A 16,899-nucleotide genomic window follows, 5' to 3' on the forward strand; every position below is an offset into this window, starting at 1 on the left:
ACTACGCACAGTACATCACAGTGGAAGCTACCAGTTCAGCGAAAAAAAGAAGACAAGACCACGAAGGAGTGTTTTTTGAGGTAGTGGCTGTATTGAAATGATTGACAGCCCTATCATCCCCTCACCCCGGCACCAATATTTCAGCTACAGAAATGACAATACTTTTCAAGAATGTAGTTTAAATTCTATGCAGCAGTCAAATAAAAAGTGTTAAATTAAAATGGGTTAATTCACTACCACATATATCTAATGCTGTGTCACAAAGCAGGTTTTGTCTTATTAATGTATCTAAAAATAGTGTTTCAATTTTAAACAAGGGCAAATTAACAATACAAAAAACAAAACCATTCAAGGCTGATTTTCATTAATATATAGAAACTTCTCACTTGTCCATGTGAATATCATATGATATACAGTATTGTATATCAGAGCTACAACTACTAAACCAGATGGAGCAGCTGTAGTGTTTATTAGTTATGTGGACAAAATTATATATATGAAAAAGTCACAATAAGAGCACCAAAGATAACTAAATAAAAACTAAAAACTGTTATGCATTAAAAAAAAAAAAAACTTAAATACATTTGTAACCGTCTGGCTCCTTCACACACTGCATCAGACCAAGGCAAGGACGTAAACCAAAGAGTAAAGCACCAAATGTAAAACAAAGATGTCAAATAAAAATGAAGAAAACTTTTTCTCTGTGTTTTGTTCCAGAGTGACCAGGTGAATCACTTTCTCTTTCTGTCTTGAGAGCAGCGAGGGCAGTACCTGCAGAGGGGGAATAAAAATTGAGGTGGCTACGGGGAGCTGTAACAATTTTAAAAACACTTGTGTTGCTGCACACACCGATGACAATCGATTTAGACTTTCTCACCATTTTCCACGTGGTTTGGTTGTTAAGCCCACACATGCGAAATGGAACCACTCAATGGAGCACTGAAAGAGAAAAAAAAAAATCCAAATACACTATTGTAGCACAAACTAACCACTTTGACAAAACCAAGCTTTTCAAAAGACGCAATCAAGAGCTGAATGTTCAAAGCCCGCAATCAGAGCTACCATTAAACTGTTTTCTTTTCTGCAGTCCTAAAATGATGATGAGGCATGGGCCTGAAAGAGTTTCAGGCTTATCATTTTGAGATTTGGATCGAGGAATAATATGCACTGCTGTTAAATTGCATGATGTAAACAATGGGACCAAAACAAATAATTTTTAGATCATTTCAGGACGTTTTCCACCCTAAAACTGACTGACTTAAAATGTAAAAAGTGAACATCAAAATAGAAAATAACATAGGTGCAGAAATGTACACACAACGTTCTGTTTTTTCAGAACTAACCAACATATTGAAAATCATGCTAAATAGGAGTAATGTTTCAAATTAACCTAAAAAAATACAATGAAATAAAATAAAAACACAGCTCTTCTACAAGTATTTTGCTTTGACATTTCCTCAGTCACATCTCACAGCAAGAGCCGTGGTGTGCAAAAAGATACACAAGAATGAGACGGACCGCATTATCGAAAAGTATCACTCAGCTGAGATTATTACAAAGTGTACAAAGTGGTACAGCAAAGACGCCAACATTCCTCACATGACTGGGCTACAGAGCATGGAGTAGGGTGTTAGAAAAACTGGAAAACCAAGCCTGCCTAGGTTCAGGGAAAACTCCATGACATATTTTACATAGATGGGGTGGGTGCTGCTGTAAAATGCAAGAGCAAATTTAGAATAGATTGTATTTGTGCCCCATGTGAACTAGCATATTAGATGTGTACACAAAAGTCAAATGTGAATTCCTAATCTCAACTCACAAAGTGCTATGATTTTAAAAGTGCATTTAGTTTTATTGTGGATGAGAAACTCCTGAAAAAAACACTTCCATTTTTAATCTGCTTTTGCAGTCACTTCATTTAATCATTATGTGACTAAAAAAAACAGTCCAAGTAAGAAAATTCTCATTGGGATAGTTTATATACAAATGGTGGAGGAGTTTTATTGCAACAGAATCAGCTATAGGTTCATTGGAAGTAATTTTGTTTCATTGAAATCTTAATTTATCTCCATATCCAAATCTCTGTTAAAATCTTTAGGCCAATCTTAATTCAGCTGGGAAAGTTTGTCTTTGACAGCATTGGAATATTTTTGCAAAGTATGCAAATAATACCAAGTTAAGATATTCCATCCTGGTAGACGAAAACCCAATGAGAGACGACTGGGACAAAATCAAAAGGTGACTCAACAAAGTATTAGCTTAAGGGTGTGCACACTTAACCACATTATTTTAGTCATTTATTATCTATTTTCCCTCCACAAGATTTAAGCTATTTTTTTCAGTTTGGGTCACATTAATTAAAGAAAAAAGTTCTGAAATTATGGGAAAACTACAGAAAACTATGGCACATGAGATGGTGTTTACAAGTGCTGTAAACACCATAGAAAGTCATGCATACAGGAAGTTGTACATGCTTGACCAAGGTGCAAAAAGAATATAAAATGAGTGGCAGAGCACAAAACGTTGGCCTCTGAAAAGGTTTTAGAAATATAAAAAGTAATATCAGAGGGCAGAAGGACTCAAAGTTAAAAGGCAGTACAGGGTTTTGGATCGTTTCTTGAGCTGCATGTGTTTGATTCATCTAAGCTAATTGCATTTTGCTGATTTTTGATAACTGTTCTTGATCACCAACTAAGAGAAATACAAGTGCAGAAAACTACTGTCTTTTGAGTTCTCCCAATAATTCATAAATCCACAGCAAAAATGCAACATGAACAAATAATGCTTAGTTTGCACACAAGCACATGTGAAATAAGGTTGTACGTTAAGCTATTGTGTTGTTCACCAATAAAAAAAACAACAACTCACATCGGTGTTGTCACAGCCAATCATCTCGCCATAAGACACCTGATGGCACAAACAGTAGGTGGGCTCGTTGGGATCCACAGGCATGTCCAGCACATCAGATGGGTGCACATTGCCAAAGTTGGAGGCAGGGGCATTGAATTCCCCTCTGATCAAATGAAGGAGAAAAAAATATATAACACCAGTGTTCTTTTACCATTAAAACCTACGCACGATCATGACAAGATATAAAAACATACTGCTGAAAAAGTTTGACTTTCTTCTGTGCGCTCTTGGGACTTCCATCTTCGTCTGAGCTCTTCACTTTAGATCTTGTTTTGGCGGTCTTCTTCTCCTTCTGTCTGGTGTCTACTGGAATTACACAAACACTCCAGTGTTACACAAAGCACAGATTTGTAAAAACTGTACAAGTCGTCAAAACAAAACAAAGCACATACAGAGAAAATAGAAAGCAAACACACACCTTTCTTTCCCTTACTGGAGGTGGAATCGTAGTCTGTGCTCTCAATCTGTTTCTCCTTCAGGTCAGCTTCAAACCGAGCCAAGTCTGTGTCGAGGCGTCGGATGTGTTTGTCGACCTGTAGAAAAAAATAAACTAATCAGCCCACTGATATGTGGTGTATAATCTTTAAATGTTTAAAGTTTAGAACATATGTATGCAGAATATTAAGATTATGTCAGATGTACCAACCATTTCATAGGTCTGCATAGCCAGCTGCACCTTGTCATCTCCAAACTCCTTGCATTTACTGTAGGACTGCTGAATCTGCCTCAGTAGGGACAGTTTTTGATCAGAGGAGAGAGTCCGGGCGTTGGAGGTGTATTCTTTAGCCAGAGAGTCAATCTGTCCTTTTAGGTCTAAATGAAATAAGCATAAGTTTTTTATTAGTCCTTTTATTTAACTTTTAGAAATGCTCACAAAAAGTAAAAGCCATTTGATGTGCAGAAAACCTTTTCTTGTCCCGTCTCGTGTGTTTTTTGGTCTTCATGATGCTGTTTGTTCACTAATATTCTCTAGCAAACCACTGGGGCCTCTAAAGAACAGCAGGATTTATACTGACATTAAATTACACACAGGTGGACTCAATTTACAAATTAAGCGACTTCTGCAATTGGTTGCATTGGGTTTTATTTAGGGGTATCAGAATAAAGGAGGTTAACTCGGACCAGGGTTTTTTTTGAGGCATAGTGTGTTTGTCAACGTGTAGCAAACACAAATCTTCAGCACATTCATTTTTGATGTACAATTTCAATTGAGATTTGAAAATAAATTCGGAAAAGATCCAAGACACTTTGTTGAAAACAAATTGTATCCATTTGCTTCAATGTCACAAGGATGTTGCACTTTGTACGTCACACAAAATCCCAACAAAACATAAAATATGAAAAGTTCAAGGAGTACAAAAACCTTTGTAAAGCACCCTAACTTCAATTCACAAAATAAAACATTTTAATCAGTTGGTTTTATGCATAAATATATATATTTAAAAAAGTTAAGGTAAGTTTAGTAGAAGCCATCATTTAAATGACTGGTGGAATCTAAAATACAATTCAGGAACATATATAGATCAATAATGCTAGAAGAATGGATACCTCATGAATATACGTGACAAACACTCAATTTGATTTATTCCCACCTTCTGTGCGTTGATCGAGATCTCTCATCAAATTAAAGTTCCTCTGCAGCTCGAAGGGAAGATTTTCAATGCCTGGATAGATGAAGATGTTGGGGAAAGATAAAAACATATCAGTTTAATTGCACAATCGCCACAATCAAACAAACCGAAAAAAAACAATGCGAGTGCGGTGGCTAGCTTAATGTTGTACGTGAAATGCCATTTAATTTGTATTCGGAATCTATTCAACAAATACCAAACATACGGATTTTTTTGCGGGTAAAATGAATCAAAGTACATCGACAGTGAGCATTGAAACATTGCATCTACTATGAGATATCCAGCAGCATTTTAGCTTCGCTACAAAGCGCTTTTCCAGGAAATAGACAGAGCCTAAAAGACTGACCGTTAGAAAGTGGTTAACGCGTTTTCCTCCATCTAATAAATAGACATGAACTGCGGGGCATAATTATGTGCAAACAATTAATTGACTAAATTAAATTGAACATGTGCAAACAACTTCAAGGCGTCATTTATAGCTTACTGTCCAAATAATGCTCCAAATACATCCCCGCCGCCATCTTGGAAAAGGTAAACAAGGCAGTTTCCGTTTCGAAATGGACCAATCTGATTTTCAAGACTTTTTAAGGAAAAAAAACTTCCATCTTCGTATGCTTTATGTCTACTGTGTTCACCATCCCCCTTAAGAAATTAACAGAAATGAGAATAACATTTTTAACATGCGTGGAGCTCAAATTACAGTGCGCATTTTTAAAATAAATTGCAACTATTTCTTACCAATTGAAATAGTAGCGGTTTAATACAGACTCCTTGGTTAAAGGTACAAATAATTTTTTGTTTTGCAGTTAAATTCTACCAAAGACATGAGCTGCAGTAAAGCTTACATTAATATGTCTATAGTCAACATATTAAGTTCTTTATTATAATTACTTAAATTCTACATAAAGTTCTCGATTTTATTTTTCTGTACTCCTTTGGGCCAAAACAGCAGCCCCGTGTACTTAAGCCATGAGCAAAAATGTTGAATGTATGATACTGTACATCAACTGTTAATAGTCTAATATGAGAAAGGAACCGAAGTTTGTGATATCCAAAATAAATATATAAACAAATACCTACTTTATTCAGTGAATGAATGAGTCACAGCAATATTTAAAACTAAATTTGTCCATAATAAAAACGTCTTTTTTTGTTATAGACAGGATAAAAAAAACAAAAACAAACTTTTTCAACTTAATTTTATATATATGAACCTACATGTATTCTCTTAGGTGATGTTTTATTACTAAAGAAATGTATTTTCTTGAAGATTAAAGTGATTAAAATCAGACAGCTAAAACCAAATAACTAAAAAAATGGGAAGTCTTAAAACATTTATTATTTCATGGAGGTTATGTTCACCTGCAGCAAACCTACAACATTAAAGATCAGATAAAACAGAAAAAAAACAGTAAAATCAAATCTATCAGCATATAGCCATATTTAACACGTTACTCTGAAACAGATAACATTGACCCAAAGAATATTTAAATATAGAGAAAGGGAGTCAGGTATTTAATAGGACTCTACAAAGTTTCTTTGTAATCTGAAATGTTTCACTGCTCACATGTCAAACATTATTTGTTTTTTTGAAACTTGTGCTTCATCTTTTTGAATTTATTCTTTCCCATCTTGTTCTTCATCTTCAAGGGTGATTTCCCCTTTTTGGGTTGCTTTTTCTCAAATCTACTTCCATCTTTTTTGACAGTCTTTGGTACGGTTGTCTGGACAGGAGTCTTCTTTGCAGGGTTCTTTGCCTGGGCTCCTTTCACAGTCTCTCCATCCATTTTGGCAATCTTTGCCTTCTTTGGTCCAGTCTGAGAGCCCTGTTGTCCTTTTATCTTGATGTTTGCTGGTTTTTTAGCTGCTGCTCCATTAGCTTTGGCATTTTGCTTTAGGGCATCCGTCTTTGCTAGCGCAGTTTCATTAGCTGCTTTGCTTTTGGACGGTTTATCTTTCGGAGAATCTGTAGCTTCTGTTGCCTCAGAAGCTTCTGTTGTCTCATCTTCTGTAATTACCAACACAAAAAGTTATGCAATCATAACATTAAACAGAGAAAACATTTCAATCTGGACTCAGATTTGAGAGAGTTACCTTTCCCAACTGAAGCTGATGGGGTTACATTAGAGAACTTCTTAAATTTGGCCACAAAAAATCCATCCATGTTGTGGGAATGTGGGTAAAAACGGCGGGTGAGTTGAAGGGAAGGATGGAATCTAAATTTCTTGAAACTACGGAGGGCATAAATGTTTTTCTATTTAATGATCACAGTGTTTATCAGTCAGTAAATGGGTATACTCTCCGGAGTTAACTTCCATTACCTGGTGAAGCCTTCCTTCCCAAAATCAAGTCCGGTTGGGACTAGTTTAACATTCCTTTTCTTCAAAGCGTAGTCCACCACCCACTCATTCTCCTCCACCTGGTTGGAGACAGACGTGGTTACTATCAAAGCTTAAATCAAGACAAACATCGACACAAATGAAATGAGCATAACAGTGGGAAACTTTTATCATTATTACATGAATTATTTACTTAAAACAAGCTTCTATATCTTTCTGAAAAGTTACTTGTAATTAAGTACTCTTGAAATAAGTCAAAACAAAAATATTTGCACTAGAAAGTAGACTAAAACTACTTAGTAAAATGTTGTGTTTTTGTTCCATAAATTATTGATTTCATATAATTGTTCAGATTATGTTAAGGTGAATAGATTGCAATGTTTTTAATAATAATAATTCAGACATCAGCGTCACTGCAGTCCTGACTAAACCTCATTTTGTGGTAACACATACCATTATTGAGCATGTGCAGTAGACCAGGTATCCTCCAGTAGAAGACGTTGCATTCACGGAGTCGATAGCTGATAGAAGCAGTTCTTTTTGCAAATGAGCAGAGCGCAGAATATCCGGCTCATCCTAATCGAAAAACAAGATTAGAGGGAAGATGTTTTAATGCGCAATGAAATTTTAATTAAGAGGGTATCTGTAGATCAATGGGCAGAGACAAGCTGTGACGTTTCACCTTACTGGTCTTTACAGCTGGATCTTTTGCAATAACTCCTGTGCCAGAGCATGGTGCATCAAGCAGCACTCTGTCAAACCCTCCCATTACCTGTGGCAAAAACCTCCATAGTTCAGTAAATTATAAACAATGCAGTCGTGACATTTATTTAAACCAATAAATAAATGTTTTTTATTTATGTCTTGCAAATGAACATCTGAAATGAAGTTACCTTTGGGAACTGCCTGCCATCGTAATTGCTGACCACGGAGTTAGTGACCCCGAGGCGGTGAAGGTTTCCCACCACGCTCTTCAGTCTTTCAGCATTAGCATCATTAGCTACGATCACTCCTGTGTTTCTCATCAGCTGAGCTAAACGGAGGAACATTCACTTCAACATTTAGCTCTCAACACATAATTTGCAGGCATAAGAGTAACATATCTTACCCATATAGGAGGTCTTTCCTCCAGGGGCCGAGCTCATGTCCAGCACCAGCTCCCCTTCCTGTGGAGAGAGTGCCATAACAGGAAGAAAGCTGGAGGCTCCCTGCAGCATGTAATGACCGGCCAGATACTCCGGGGTCGCACCTGGATTCAAACAAAGCATGACATCAAAACTCTGGCGGCTGAAATATGCTTCTCTGAAAAAAATTCAGGCTAAAATTAGAGTTAACATGTTGAAGAGAAACGTACCGATAGGTACTGAGGAGTCATAGATTACCAAACCCACTTTGGACCATTTCCCCAGTGGGTCCAGGTTAACTCCTCTGTTGATCAGAGCCTAAACAAGGACAAATACAAAATGGTCCAAGTAAAAATTATGTCATTTATTTCAAATTGAATTAAAAAAAAAAAAAAAAAACACGCCAGTACCTGCTGTATTGCATACATTACCAAAATAGCTTCAGATTTTTGTATAAGGGACAGTAATATATAAAAAGTTTGATGTTGGCACTGTCATACTCTAAAGAGTCCAGAGTAGTTACCTGTGCAAGGTCCCGCCTCCTTGTTTTCAGCGTGTTGGTTCGAATTGTGACTGGTCTCTGAATTTCATTGGCTTCCAGGAAGTCAACAAGCTGCCGAAAGCAACAAAAATTACTTATTTTTCAAGCTGCCACCCATAACCTTTCAGTGAATCATAGATTTGTGGATGCAAAACAAACAAACCAACCTCTGAGAGAGGGAAGAGGTCCATTAATTTCTCAACGAGGAATTCGTTGTAGCTATAATAAGTACAAAGGTCTTTCCTCAGAAGAGAGAGGTAATCCACTCTGGCTTTCCCCTCTTCCCTTTTTGCTGAGAAATTACAGAGGACATCAATGTTGTCCTTTATTCTCTGATGGACTCCCTTCAGGTCCAGAGACAGGGCACCTGAAAACACAGGTGAGAGATGAAGGTTTGGCCATTTGCAGAACATTTCCTGATGATTTGCTGTCAGATTTTAACAACAGACTCACCCTCCTTCTCACTCTCCTCAGCTGAGGGAAGTCGGAAGGTATCAAAATCATCCGCGTTAGTTTGGATTGTTTCCTCCTCATCCATGTCAGAATCTGATTTATGCTTTTCATCACTATCGTCATCATCCTCTTCATTATCATCGTCACTGCTTAGACCCATGGATTCCTTCAGTTTTTTCTCTTTTTTGGCAGCACGTTCGATTGGAAGAAGCTGAAGTGGATCAAATCAACAAATTAAGTTAATTTAATTTTTTGCCACAATTATAACATCTAATCATTCCTGAGCAGAGTTAGACTTCTGATCAAATGGCCTGAGGACTAATTTAACTTTCAACTGTGAAGTTTGACAAACTTCTGAAAGGAAACAAAAGAAAACCTGTAGACTTTCACAATCTTCCAGAAAAGCTAAAAAGAAGCATTTCACATGGAAATGAAAAAGTTAACAAAAAGAATGAGTAAACTTAAAGTGACATTCAAACACTGTAGAATGGTTAATATCTACCATAGTGGACTGGCTACATTAAACAGAAGCTTTTTATATGCCAACTTTTAAATAAATAAATAAAAAAAGAGAGATAAATGAGATAACATACATCATCTCCATCACTGTTCTCCTCTTCGTCTTCCTCCTCTTCCTGTCCACTGCCATCATCTTCTGCACCATAGTCGTCAACCATTTCTTCTTCATCATCATCATCTTCCAGGTTTTTTAATTCCAAATCTGCACTTTTTTTTTCTTGTTCTTTTCCTCCCTTCTTCGGCAGAAGCACCTGCTCTTCCTCTTCCTCATCTTCCCACATCTCCTCGCTGTCATCCTCACTTTCAGGCTCATCCATTTTGCGCTTCCTCTTTGTAGGTTTCAACCATTTACTGTTGTCATCACTGTATCCTTTGGACAGAGATAATAAGCACATATTTTCAATTAAAATTTCAGACAGATGGAGAGAGCCTTTAAGAAACATACAAAAACAACTTCTATAAATGTTCAAATACAGAACACATTTATTTAAAATTTTGCAGTGAACAAGAATCTAGGATTATTTTTTGATCAAAGAATTCCTTCATTATTCTAAGTATGCATAAAAATGTTCTTGTTTAAAAAAAACCCCTCATTCTTATGTGTAAATAATTACCCCACTCCGTAGCTGTTTTTTAATCAAAACAGATATTTGTAATTTTCAATCTTTCAACTAGGTATGTGGGATTGTACTTAAGCACAGCTGACAGGTAGCGATAATGCTAAAAATTAATAAATCAAAGCTGTGTTGCTTGGATGTCAAATATACAAAATGTGAGCAGGAAAAGTGTTGTATTTTTTTAATCTTTAGCCCAGTATTGCTTCAGCTACACTCAGGTTGATTTCCCTTAAAATGTTTGTATTATTTGTTGCCTTCACCAACTAAAGTCAGAACATTGAACACTGGGAAGGTTGTAGGTCACCAGGCAGAGTTTGACATCCAATATGACTATTTCAACACAAAATGTGTTGAAAACCATTTATTTTTGCTCCCGACAGTTTGACATCCATCACATCCATGAATCTTTCAAATAAACCTCAAAATAAAGCTGAAAAAAATTTATGACAGTAAAGAATAAACAGATGTGAGCAAGAAACTATTACAAAATGTTATTTTTTTTCAATAATAATACAGTTTCCAGGTGGATGAGAAGTGAAAACACAGTGGAAAGTACATTAACATGGACAGAACCAAAAATACTTTACTTTGTGTACAATTAATCCAAAGGCACATTTAAATGTTGCTTATGGTGACAGGTTTATTGTCATTTCTAAAACATGTCATGGACAATGGGTCAGATTGACGCGCTTACCTTTTTTTGGTTGTTTCTCAGCAACATTTTCTGGCTTTTTCAGGTTCTCAACTCTCTTAGCAGCTCTGAAAAATTGCAAACGTTACTAAACACCTTGCAAACACCGTGGCTGTATTTCAAGCTAAACAGTCCACCTGTTACCTTTTTCTGGCTCTACTTGACAAACGTTTTGGTCCTGCATCTTCTGCAAAGACAATACAATGTTACACACAACCGGCAGTAAAAGAAGCAAACAATGTGTGCTTTTGTTTTCATTAAGGATCAGAAAAAAGATACTTACCTTCTGTATCTATGAAGTTGGCCAACTCAACCTCTGCTCCCTGCTGCTTTTTGGCTTTCTTACCCGGCCCCCTCTTCACCTTGTTGGTGGGATCAAGCTTCCGACCCATGACTCCAACTCTAAGCTACAACTTCAAAATGAAGAAGCAGAGAAAATTAAATCACTACTACCACTCCTTGCCCTAACAACAAATTAGTAAACATTATTAATACCCTACATATCATACCGAGTCTGACGTACTGTAGAGAGGCCTCCATTACAACGTAACCCTCAGCTTTGAAGCCTCAAGCTGCTCTATAAACCCTCTACAGTGGCTCTAATTAGCTTTGACCAATAAGAACATGGAAATAAATAATAGTCCTATTGAGTTTCCTGACAGTACAGTGGACACTATTTAATTTGTCAGTGAATGAACATCCTTCAAAAATAATTGTGGCAAATAACATGCTTTCATGGTGAAGAAGTAATGTACATATGCACAGGTTGTTGTTAAACTAAAAACAATTGGTAGTACAAATCCTTCAGTAATAAAAATATTACACCCAAGTAATTATAGAATGCACTTGTGTGTTTAGTAAAAACAGTGAATTCTAAGAGTCTAATGATCCGATTTATAAACTATTAATATTACAGAGGGAAGTGTAAGTATGAGAACTGCTGGATTTAAAATACAAATAAATAGATAAAACTGAATTAAAAACTACTAACATACCCCACCGTGGCCAGCTTAAGCTGATGGCAAACTTTACTAACAAAAGTGCCAAAAAGCCTCTGTTTATAGCAATAGGTTCAGAAACATGGCTTATGGAAACAAGACAATCAGCGACTGAAGAAAATGCATGGCAGACATGGGAGCATATATGTAAAAGGGTTAGGCAAAAGGTCGTATGTAGATATAAGTAGTAAAAGCCTGCGTTACTTACTCGATTATTTTGTTTCTTAAAAGATATACATCTATGAAGCTGAACAATTATCTGACGAGCGAGTTAGCACTAAGCTGCACAGGGACAAACGAATCTGGTTATAAAATAATGAGCCTTTTATAAAACAAGACCTGCTTCAGCGTACCCAGTTGGCCATTTAAAATGTTTCAGTTACGAAAACTTTGTAGTTTTTTTGGCTTCACAGACAAGCGTAACTACATAAAACTCAAATACTCACCCACTAGTCGATGCTTTTCGACTTCAGACTTTCAGGTTTCCACACGTGAAATTTCCTTCAACACGTTGCTGGAGAATATCCGGCGCATGAAAATGACGTACTAATCTTGCGCGGCATTAAAATATTTTTGTTTTATTTAAACAAAATGGTGAATGTTCTTAGTCATTATTTATGTAAACAGAAACAGGTTAGCTAATGTAAATGCATTACTTTACGTGGCAACTGTATCATTTTAAAAAGACCTCAATGCGTTTTCTTTACTGACGTCATCTTCCTGCGACTAACAAAAGGAGTCATGGCATCTGGAAAGAAGCGTGGTCTGGAGCATTTGGATGAATATGAACCAAAAGCAGCAAAAACAGGCAAAATCAGCCTCCGTGATCGAATGGCTGAAAGAAGGCTCGTTGTTATTCTGGAGGGAGCATCGTTAGAAACTGTGAAGGTTAGAGAATAACGCTGCTCTTAATTACAAACACAACCAACATCTGTGACCAGCTAACGCTGAGAGGATTTAATTCTGATCTCTGCTTGTTGCTGTTTGGCTTGTGTCTTACAGGTTGGTAAAACATTTGAGTTGTTAAACTGCGATCAGCACAAAAACATGATCATCAAAAGTGGAAGAGATCCGGGACACATAAGACCAGACATCACACATCAGGTAAACACAAACCTTACATCATTTGTTTTTTTTTGTTTTTTTTTATGTGGTTGTGTATTTTTACTTTTCTTACAGTGTCTGCCTGATTAAGGTTTCTGAAAACAATATGTCCCTTCATTTCAGTGTCTGCTTATGCTGATGGACAGTCCGCTGAACAGGGCAGGCCTGTTGCAGGTTTACATCCACACCGAGAAAAACGCCCTAATAGAGATCAACCCACAGACCCGCATCCCCAGAACCTTCACCCGCTTCTGTGGTTTAATTGGTATTGTTTCTTTTTTTGTTGTCTACAGTGGCTTGCAAAAGTATCAACTCCCCTTAATCTGCTTTTACATTGAGATTTCTTATATTAACTGTGTTCGCTAGATGATGTTTGGCAAACTGCATATGGAGCTTCCTAAGGTTCTCTTTTAATAAAACCCTTTGTGCCACTTTTCAGTGGCTGTGAGATTTGTGACATGAATCACTGATAGTTTTCCTGCTGACAGATTTTCCCAACCGAGCTGTGGATCTATACCGCTCCTCCAGAGTTACCATTGGCTGGTTGTGTGATTCATGCTCTGATGTTTTCTAACAAACCTCAGGCCTTCACAGAGCAGCTGGATTCATGTAGAGATCACAAGATTACACTCGGATTGACTCCCTTAATCGGAGAATTTATGAAGAAAATCTTTTAACATTTGATGTTTAGATTTATCAGATTAAAGGGAACTTAATAAAAATGACTGCCATGTTTTTTTCATTATTATTTCTTCTATTTGTCAAACTGCTGGAAATCGTCTATCGATTCCCTTCCACCTCACAGTTGTTCACTTCTTTGCATTGGCCAGTCATATAAAGCTGTCGCTGGAAACTGAATTTCATAGAGGAACTTTCATGAGGGATTAATAATAAAGTTTTGTCTAATCTAACCTAAAGTACACTAAAGGTTGTAGTCATAATGTAACAAAGTATTGAGTAGTTGAAGAGGGATAACGACTTTTGCAATGTCCTTTTTATGGTTTTATGGTTTTCTCTCCATCTCTTTGACTATTTCTTCTCTCTCTAACACCAAAGTTCAGCTGCTGCACAAACTGAGCGTCAGAGCCGCTGACGGTCCTCAGAAGCTGCTGAAGATGATTAAAAATCCAGTGTCTGACCACCTGCCCCCCGGCTGCCCCCGCATCGGCATGTCCTTCTCCGCTGGGGAGGCTGCAAATGCTCGGACCGTGGTGCCAGAGGGCCCTGCAGCAGTGGTGATCGGAGCGTTTGCACATGGTTCGGTGAGGAGATGATACAGATAGTTCTTGTTTCATGGTTTCAAATAATTTCTCAATATAACCAGTTTGGGTTTTTTTGCCCTCAGGTGAATGTGGACTACACCGAGCAGACAGTCTCTATAAGTAACTACCCCCTCTCTGCAGCTCTGACCTGTGCCAAAATATGCTCCGCCTTTGAGGAGGTGTGGGGCGTCCTGTGACAAACGGATTACAATAAACTGCTGAACGGAAACAACTGTAATTATATGGTTCTGGTTACAATGAACCATATTTACTGGAACAAATGCTTAACGTTCCCACAAGAACAACTATAGGAAGCAGAGAGCACCCGCTCCCACATAAATACTATTTTTGTTTTGTTTTCTCAAGATGGGAAATGTGAAAACAAAAATCATTATGTCAACATAATGGGATCATTTTTATATTGTTTCCAGATAACAAAAAAAATTGTTTATTATAATGATATGATTGTTTGGATTGGAAAAGTTTTGTTTTCTAGTTTAAAGTGGCTATGATTTCTCCTCTATTCAGTTCAGTGCTCCCGCATCTCCATTGTAAATTTCAAAAGTTTTCTGCAGCCACACATGGAGATGAGCCAAGATGGTGCATTTCAGTGCTGCTTGTTAACCTCATAATTGATACTAAATTGGCTGTAAAAGAATTATCTATGAATTTGTGTTTTTTCCTCCATGATTATGACTTTTATTGGACCTTATGGTTACTTCTGTACCTAATAGATTATACTTTGAAAAAAACCTTCTTTTGTACCAAAATGTGTCACACAAAGTTTAAATTAAAATGTATTTTTAGGAAAGGGTGTTTCTTTTCTTTTTATTACAATCCGAAACAAAGCAGTTATAACATCTTTATATCAGTAATTAATGGAAAATAATTAAACGGATGAAAAGTTTTCATTCAACACAGTTAAAGCAACAAAGAATGGTCAGACTGATAAAAATACTTCAGTTTATTGCCAATCATAGTGCTTCCAGCTTCTCCTGTAACTCTTGCGATGCTTTTTCTGCCGCTTTGAGCTTCTTTTAGGAAGTTTCCGTCTTTGTGGTTGCTTTCTCCTAGAAGATTTGACCTGTTTTGGTTGATGCCTATGTGTCTTTGTAGTCTTTGCTGGTGGCGTTTGAGCTCGCATGCATCGGTTCTTTCTGAGTTGAGGTCTCTTCCTGGCTCGTTTTTGGGGTTTTCTTTTGGGTTTGGGTGACTGCTTTTTTTGTTTCTTGGACTTCGGTGCTGCTTTGTCAGTATTTCTTTGCATTTTCTGTATTTTGGCTTTTGCTTTGGCCGGATTTTTGTTATTTTTCTGTGCTTTCGTCTCTTCTTCAGGGTTTCTTTTGGCTGGAGTCTTCTTCCACGGCTCTTGTGGGGGCTTCTGAGATGTTGCTTTGTTCATCTTTGCACTCTTTGTTTTTATTATTTTCTGTTTTTAAAGGGATAAAAATGTGTACAGTAAAGCTGATTTGATATTTGACCAAACAGTTACTAAAATTTTAAGTTAACATCCAAACATCCTGTGAAAAATAATCTGGATGGAGAACTGAAATGCCACTCAGTGAAAGAAGCAAATTCAGTTTTTACCTTATTGAGTCTCAGTGAGGTGTTTCTTGTAGTTCTCACCAGTGTCTTGTTGTTGACCAGCTGCTCCGTCACCACCTTAACTTGGCGATTGTTCTTTGCAACATCATAGCCTTCGGCGGCCAGTGTCTCCTTGAGCTCATCCATGGAGATGCCCCCTTTATGTTTGCACTGGGAGACCACATTAAGGATGAGCTTGGAAACCTGCTGCTTCGAGAACTTTGCCGCGGGTGCATTATCTGCTTTCTTTTCAATCTGATGTTTGAAAAGACGAACGGGAGTCTCTGAAACATGAGAAGGTTTTAATTCTAGCTCTTAAATGTTATATTTTGTATTGTTAAATAAACTGAAAGATGTGGAGAATATAATCAATTTAGGAGTCAAATGATAAAATCAGGGGATGCCAAGTTTAAGAAATGTAAAATGTTCAAAGTCTAAGTAGTTTAAGATGTAGCTGGAAGGAGCCGAACATAAAAAGGCAGCTGTGTAATTGGTAAAATCTTTAAGAAATCAGTTGAACTGAAGCTACTAATCTTTCAGTTTAAGATATGCTATATCTCACACTGTTTGCATTGTTTTTGGAGTTGGCTGTTTTGGCTTTTAATCTTTGTAAATTTGCATAGTGACAATAATAAATTCAACAATTCAGCGGTTAACCTGAAACTTTCCTTGGATTTGACTTACTTGGAAGTGCAGCTACGGCCGCCGGTTCCTCCTGAGGCTGAACGACTCGTTTCAGAAGCCGACCCAGACGTTTGGCTCCGGCTTTTCCAAGGCCTCTTCCGGCTGGGTTTTTTGAGGGATTATTCTGCTGTTTTGACACGCCTAATAGTTTCTTCTCCTTTGTTTTAAGACTGATGGAAGCATTTTCCTTGACACCTCCCTGCAAAGCTTTTTTTGCTCCGTTTTTTTTCTTCATTTTATGAAAGAATCAGACATTGTAACCCAGAAAGAAATCTAAAACACAGAAGCTAATTTTAAATTGCCAGAGTTTTTTCTAAACCATGCTTTGTTGTATTTAAAAAAAAACAATTGTTTTGTATGTTTTTTTTAACAAATCTGTTCCCATAGCAACCTAATAACAGCTGTGATTAAGCTCTTAAAGATGTGCCAGAGCTATTTCAAA

The 16,899-nt window shown here is 37.1% G+C and overlaps 4 protein-coding genes across 6 annotated transcripts; 1 reads left to right on the forward strand and 3 right to left on the reverse strand.

Moving 5' to 3' along the window:
* Nucleotides 1–69: 69 nt before the first annotated feature.
* ing4 (inhibitor of growth family, member 4) lies at nt 70–5,136 on the reverse strand. 3 transcript variants are annotated; one of them, XM_032558270.1, is made up of 8 exons: nt 5,026–5,136; nt 4,503–4,574; nt 3,557–3,723; nt 3,329–3,443; nt 3,105–3,213; nt 2,869–3,013; nt 878–939; nt 70–771 (listed from the first exon to the last, which is right to left on the reverse strand). In XM_032558270.1, exons 1-8 carry the CDS (start codon nt 5,060–5,062, stop codon nt 732–734), a joined length of 747 nt encoding a protein of 248 aa, XP_032414161.1. In that variant the 5' UTR covers nt 5,063–5,136; the 3' UTR covers nt 70–731. The 3 variants fall into 3 exon arrangements, with proteins under 3 accessions (XP_032414161.1, XP_032414160.1, XP_032414162.1); XM_032558269.1 differs by having other exon boundaries at nt 3,105–3,216; nt 5,026–5,135; XM_032558271.1 differs by lacking the exon at nt 5,026–5,136 and adding an exon at nt 4,888–4,972 and having other exon boundaries at nt 3,105–3,216.
* Nucleotides 5,137–5,860: 724 nt separating this feature from the next.
* nop2 (NOP2 nucleolar protein homolog (yeast)) lies at nt 5,861–12,371 on the reverse strand. Its single transcript, XM_032558264.1, has 16 exons — nt 12,270–12,371; nt 11,109–11,238; nt 10,970–11,012; nt 10,829–10,893; nt 9,592–9,887; nt 8,999–9,209; nt 8,713–8,912; nt 8,528–8,617; nt 8,235–8,322; nt 7,989–8,129; nt 7,774–7,913; nt 7,563–7,652; nt 7,334–7,456; nt 6,863–6,960; nt 6,636–6,772; nt 5,861–6,549 (listed from the first exon to the last, which is right to left on the reverse strand). Exons 2-16 carry the CDS (start codon nt 11,215–11,217, stop codon nt 6,119–6,121), a joined length of 2,262 nt encoding a protein of 753 aa, XP_032414155.1. The 5' UTR covers nt 11,218–11,238; nt 12,270–12,371; the 3' UTR covers nt 5,861–6,118.
* A 159-nt stretch (nt 12,372–12,530) lies between these two features.
* emg1 (EMG1 N1-specific pseudouridine methyltransferase) lies at nt 12,531–15,000 on the forward strand. The gene is made up of 5 exons (XM_032558272.1): nt 12,531–12,711; nt 12,826–12,927; nt 13,051–13,192; nt 13,984–14,189; nt 14,273–15,000. The coding sequence occupies exons 1-5, from the start codon at nt 12,565–12,567 to the stop codon at nt 14,384–14,386; spliced, it is 711 nt and encodes a 236-aa protein (XP_032414163.1). The 5' UTR covers nt 12,531–12,564; the 3' UTR covers nt 14,387–15,000.
* A 680-nt stretch (nt 15,001–15,680) lies between these two features.
* LOC116716613 (histone H1.1-like) lies at nt 15,681–16,774 on the reverse strand. The gene is made up of 2 exons (XM_032557440.1): nt 16,458–16,774; nt 15,681–16,057 (listed from the first exon to the last, which is right to left on the reverse strand). Exons 1-2 carry the CDS (start codon nt 16,690–16,692, stop codon nt 15,681–15,683), a joined length of 612 nt encoding a protein of 203 aa, XP_032413331.1. The 5' UTR covers nt 16,693–16,774.
* Nucleotides 16,775–16,899: the final 125 nt, after the last annotated feature.

This window comes from Xiphophorus hellerii, chromosome 3 (genome assembly GCF_003331165.1).
Source record: "Xiphophorus hellerii strain 12219 chromosome 3, Xiphophorus_hellerii-4.1, whole genome shotgun sequence".
NCBI lineage: Eukaryota > Metazoa > Chordata > Actinopteri > Cyprinodontiformes > Poeciliidae > Xiphophorus > Xiphophorus hellerii.

Coding starts and splice junctions, on each gene's coding strand:
- LOC116716613 (XM_032557440.1), bottom strand. CDS start 16,692: ATGAAGAAAAAAAACGGAGCAAAAAAAGCTTTGCAGGGAGGTGTCAAG. Junction 16,058..16,457: donor GGCCGTAGCTGCACTTCCAA/GTAAGTCAAATC, acceptor CTCATGTTTCAG/AGACTCCCGTTCGTCTTTTC.
- emg1 (XM_032558272.1), top strand. CDS start 12,565: ATGGCATCTGGAAAGAAGCGTGGTCTGGAGCATTTGGATGAATATGAA. Junction 12,712..12,825: donor CATCGTTAGAAACTGTGAAG/GTTAGAGAATAA, acceptor TGTGTCTTACAG/GTTGGTAAAACATTTGAGTT. Junction 13,193..13,983: donor CCGCTTCTGTGGTTTAATTG/GTATTGTTTCTT, acceptor CTAACACCAAAG/TTCAGCTGCTGCACAAACTG.
- nop2 (XM_032558264.1), bottom strand. CDS start 11,217: ATGGGTCGGAAGCTTGATCCCACCAACAAGGTGAAGAGGGGGCCGGGT. Junction 9,210..9,591: donor AGAACAGTGATGGAGATGAT/GTATGTTATCTC, acceptor GATCCACTTCAG/CTTCTTCCAATCGAACGTGC. Junction 6,961..7,333: donor ACTGCACATGCTCAATAATG/GTATGTGTTACC, acceptor GTCTCCAACCAG/GTGGAGGAGAATGAGTGGGT.
- ing4 (XM_032558269.1), bottom strand. CDS start 5,062: ATGGCGGCGGGGATGTATTTGGAGCATTATTTGGACA. Junction 3,444..3,556: donor CTATGCAGACCTATGAAATG/GTTGGTACATCT, acceptor TTTTTTCTACAG/GTCGACAAACACATCCGACG. Junction 940..2,868: donor TTGGCTGTGACAACACCGAT/GTGAGTTGTTGT, acceptor TTTCTCTTTCAG/TGCTCCATTGAGTGGTTCCA.